Source organism: Gekko japonicus, unplaced genomic scaffold (genome assembly GCF_001447785.1).
Source record: "Gekko japonicus isolate JY-2015 unplaced genomic scaffold, Gekko_japonicus_V1.1 scaffold791, whole genome shotgun sequence".
Taxonomy (NCBI): domain Eukaryota; kingdom Metazoa; phylum Chordata; class Lepidosauria; order Squamata; family Gekkonidae; genus Gekko; species Gekko japonicus.
The window spans coordinates 599908-604210 of record NW_015173696.1 but is presented as its reverse complement, the minus strand read 5'-3'; the positions used below and the strand labels follow the sequence as shown (position 1 = coordinate 604210).

Below are 4303 nucleotides of genomic sequence, written 5' to 3'. Positions count from 1 at the left end.
TGGAGTTGACAGCTCGATCAACAGTGGAACCAGCAACTATATCACTCTTGGGGGCCTGCTTTTTACATGCCTGTATGAGTCCTTTGAAAAGCTCAGAGTTTGGCCCACTGAACTCCTGGGCAGGGTCTGATTTTGCGAAATCAAGGAGAAATTTATGACAGTCACTGACGTGAGAGTTGAGGCCCTGGAAACAACATGAGAAAGAGAGAGAGAGTCGAGTTGAGTGTGTGGCCCACACAAAAGTCGCAGAGAACTCATTTCCATATTTATTACGTTTAGTTTTGTTTACTGCACTTATATCCTATCTTTCTTCTTGCATGGAAATTTGACTGGTCATCTGCATAAGTAAACCAGAGCTTGCTAGTAATCCTCGTGTCAGCAAGAGCCATAAGTGACTGGAAGTCAAACTGAAACCGTCCCGGCCTTGATTCTGCCCTGGTTGATTGCAGTGGCATAGCCTTCGTCATGCCTATCTGTGTAGGGCACTGCCAGAGGCTGGCATTATGATGAGTGCCTAACACAACCTCAGGGGGTTCTGGGGTAGTGGGCTTGTAGACACTAAAGTGGTCCCTGCAATGGTGCAACTAGATTTGAGATGGAAATCGACTTTTTAAATACCTCTGTGTTGCCTTGGTTAGTTTGGCCAGGCACACTTGCTCCCAGAGCCTGTTCGGGACACGTCTGCTGCCTGAAGACAGGTTTCCAGAGAGGAGAATTAAGAACAGCTGTCACTTTTGCAGAAGACAGTTCTGTTTCATTTCCTACCAGTTGGAGAAAGAGAGAGAAAAGCACAGAATTGAAGTTGGAACCGAAGCTTTCCCTCTGTTATTTTAAAATATACATCACTGGAAATGAAAGGTAAAGAAAGCTAAGCTTATGCAGGTCCCTGTGGATTCTTCAGGATGCACTATGAAGTCATCTGTTAGGGGGCTCAAGTCTATGTACTACATGGAGAAGTATGGTGTAGTGGTTAGAGTGTCAGACTAGGATCTGGGAGACCCAGGTTCAAATCCTTGCTCTGCCTTGGAAGCCTGCTGGGTGACCTTGGACCAAGCACACAGTCTCAAACTAACCTACCCGACAGGGTTGTTGTGAGGATAAAAGGGAAAGGGGGAGAATGTTGTAAGCCACTCTGGGTCCCCAGTGGGGAGAAAAGTGGGGCATACATGATGTAAAATAAATAAGTATGTGGTACGCCCTTAAAACATGGGACCTTAAGCAATTTCAGAGGGACACGGATCTGTAGAGAGATGTACTGACATTAAGAGCCCTTGTCCTATACTGGCCAGGCTACAGATGTGCCGAGACAGAAGAAGGGAATCAATCATATTAAGATATTCTAAAAGTTGTTCACAAAATCCCTGAGACAAGAATGCTTTAAGCTCAGTGAACAAAAATGTATAACAAACACCACTATATAACAATTCCTGACAATGTGAAACCCCAGATTTATAGTTACACTCTCTGAGCTCTGCATTAGAGCCAGGCATGAAGCACTTGCGTTGGTCCCTGTCCGTCCCCCCCCAAATTCTGAATGCAGTGTTGTATACCACTTAAGATGTTACAAAGAAAAAAGAAACACACCTGACAATCCTTTCCCCTTGTTCCTCACTGACAACCCAACTACAGAAGCACAGAAGGAAAAAATCAATGAACACCCCTTTCAACTCACCCTGTACAGACTTCAGCACCATACTCTGAGAAGCCAAGCGTCCCATAAGCCTGGCCACGAGAAGTTGCAGATCCAGGCCCCAAGAAACAGCGATGTCCGGCAGGCCATATGCCGTGACGGAGAACTTGTAGCCCCACTCATTGTTACTGCTGTCAGAGTGAAAGAGAAACTGCAGCCGTGGGCCAGCCTTAAAGGTCACTTTCTACAGAGCAACAAAACAGTCACATTTTTGCCAAGGGTAGCATGACAGGAAGGCACATCAGGAACGTTAACACCAGGGCTAATGAAGATCCCACACATACACCCCGACCCTGTTGTCTGGCACATTTTCTCAACCGGTTTTCCCCCCGTTTCACAGAACACTGCCCCAGCTAAATCACTTATGGAGACTAGGGCTTCCTGTTTCACATTAAGGGCAAGATCTGAGTCCAGGGTTTAAGCTTTCGAAAGCTGATACACCCTTTACATCTTCTTGGTCTTTAAGATGTTACTGGACTCAAACCTTGCTCTTCTACTGCAGATCCACACAGCTGCCCACCTGAAACGGTTTCACAGAGTCCAGCCAAAAGGGGGGGAGGGAGGCAACCCCGCCCCACCCCCACAAAATAACTGGACAACTGTGAGTGACATAAAAAAGGACTACATAACCAAGCTGCTGTCAAGCATTCCAAAATTCAACTGTACAATTAAGGTAAAAAGGTAAAGGTTCCCTTGCTCGAAAGCCAGTCGAATCCGACTCTAGGGTTGCGGTGCTCATCTCCGTTTCAAAGCCGAAGAGCCAGCGCTGTCCGAAGACATTTCCGTGGTCATGTGGCCGGCATGACTAAACACCAAGGCGCACGGAACGCTGTTACCTTCCCACCGAAGTGGTACCTATTTATCTACTTGCAATTTCTTGCTTTCGAACTGCTAGGTTGGCAGGAGCTGGAACTAGAGACAGGAGCTCACCCTGTCTTGCGGCACCCGGGTCTTGAACCGCTGAACTACTGACCTTCCACAGCCTGCAGTTCAGCGTCTTACAATTAAACTAGGGCTTAAAAACGTGAAGAGCTTTAAAGGATACTTCTCAGCCTTTAAGTCACATGAGTTTACTATTCAAGCAAATGGTTGAATGAAGACCTGAATTCCTACAAAGCGATTCTCATCATTATGAGATCATGCAATGCTTTAGCAGTCGACAGTAAATTTTCATTTATTAGGGAACCTCCATGCTCTGTCCACAGGTTTCCAAGAGGCACCTGGTTGGCCACTACAGAAAACAAGATGCTGGGCTAGATGAGCCACTGGCCTGGTCTAGCAGGTCCTCAGGAAACCCTCAGTGGGCACCAATGTCCTCGCTACCTCCTCGAGACAAAAAGACACGCCAATAAGAAAACCTGCAGTCAAGAGAACTTTTGACTGCGGTGGCAAGTCAAGGCACTGACTCACTGCATCTTGAGATCAGTTTATCAGTCACACTTATTGAAGCCACTCACCTTGGGCCACTTGTCTGTGCCAACTTTTGTATCATACCGAGTTTTTGCTCCTCTGGCATCGGTAAACTCCAGATAGTCATACCTGCAAAAAAAAAACCCATGCCCAGTCATAACTGACCATCTACCTGCAGTCTCAGGCGGCTGGATTCATAGGGGCCAAGAAAGCAAAAGGGGGAGAACAAAACACTGGACCTACTGTGAGGATTTGCTTTGACTAGGAGGTACCCTGCGTACACTGTACACAGACCCTGGGCGCTTTCAGAAATACTGAATAATGCCGTTTCAATCCACTTCAGTGGCCGCTTGCAACTGGATTTTGCCATTTGCACAGTAAAATCCAGTTACAAAGTGCATTGAGTGTGCGTGAAAAGTGACTGTATGGGCAATCAGTGTAGCCTGTGAACAGGGCTACACGTCCTGTGTGGTACTGTGTGTGTGCACACGCACAGAGAAATCCGCAGCAGAAGTTCTGCTCTTAGTGTTTGTTTACCTTCCATATCAAAGAACCCACGGGGCCTTATAGACACTGATCAGCTTCATCATTTTGTTTCCTTTCCACTTTCCGCCACTATATCTGACGGTAAAATGGCTGGGTTCCTGATGCAGATGATGAAAGCAGCAAAATGGGGTCACCCATAGACAAGGCTGGAATCTCTACAGACTCAGAGGATTATGCAGAAAAATATCTGCAAATGAACTGAGGGGGGAAACTCTTAAAAACTGGCCTGAGGACTGGAAATGCTTCAGAAAGGAGGGAATTTTGAAAGCCACTGAAAGGCAGCCACAGGGGAGGGGGGGGTGATAGTGAGAAATCAGTCCTGAGAGCTCAAAATCTTAGTTTGAGGAGCAAGCTGAATTTCCAAATTATTCCCTTATCGTGCAGCCTCCCCCACCCCCGTGCTTCATGATTTATATTTATAAGGTTAGAAATTGAATCAAATATATTTAACAGAACAGATGTACTTTATATTTTCAGATTATCTTTGGGCGCCCATTCAAAAAGCCAGACACACACCCCAACCACCTTGAAAACCACTTTGCAGGATATGACAATGAATGCATCAGCTTTAAGAACATAAGAGACGCCAATGTTGGATCAGGCCAAAGGCCCATCCCGTCCAACACATTAGAAGCCCTCCCACTGTTGACCCCCCCC

The 4303-nt window shown here is 46.5% G+C and overlaps 1 protein-coding gene across 1 annotated transcript in view; it reads right to left on the bottom strand.

Moving 5' to 3' along the window:
• The window catches only part of ZZEF1 (zinc finger, ZZ-type with EF-hand domain 1), a gene marked incomplete at its 5' end in the record, with an annotated part of 113749 nt that overhangs the window by 48138 nt on the left and 61308 nt on the right, over positions 1-4303 (bottom strand). The window contains 4 exons of the mRNA XM_015423192.1: positions 46-184; positions 619-761; positions 1673-1874; positions 3148-3229. Coding sequence (XP_015278678.1) covers positions 46-184; positions 619-761; positions 1673-1874; positions 3148-3229 — 566 coding nt within the window. The remainder of the gene's footprint in view (positions 1-45; positions 185-618; positions 762-1672; positions 1875-3147; positions 3230-4303) is intronic.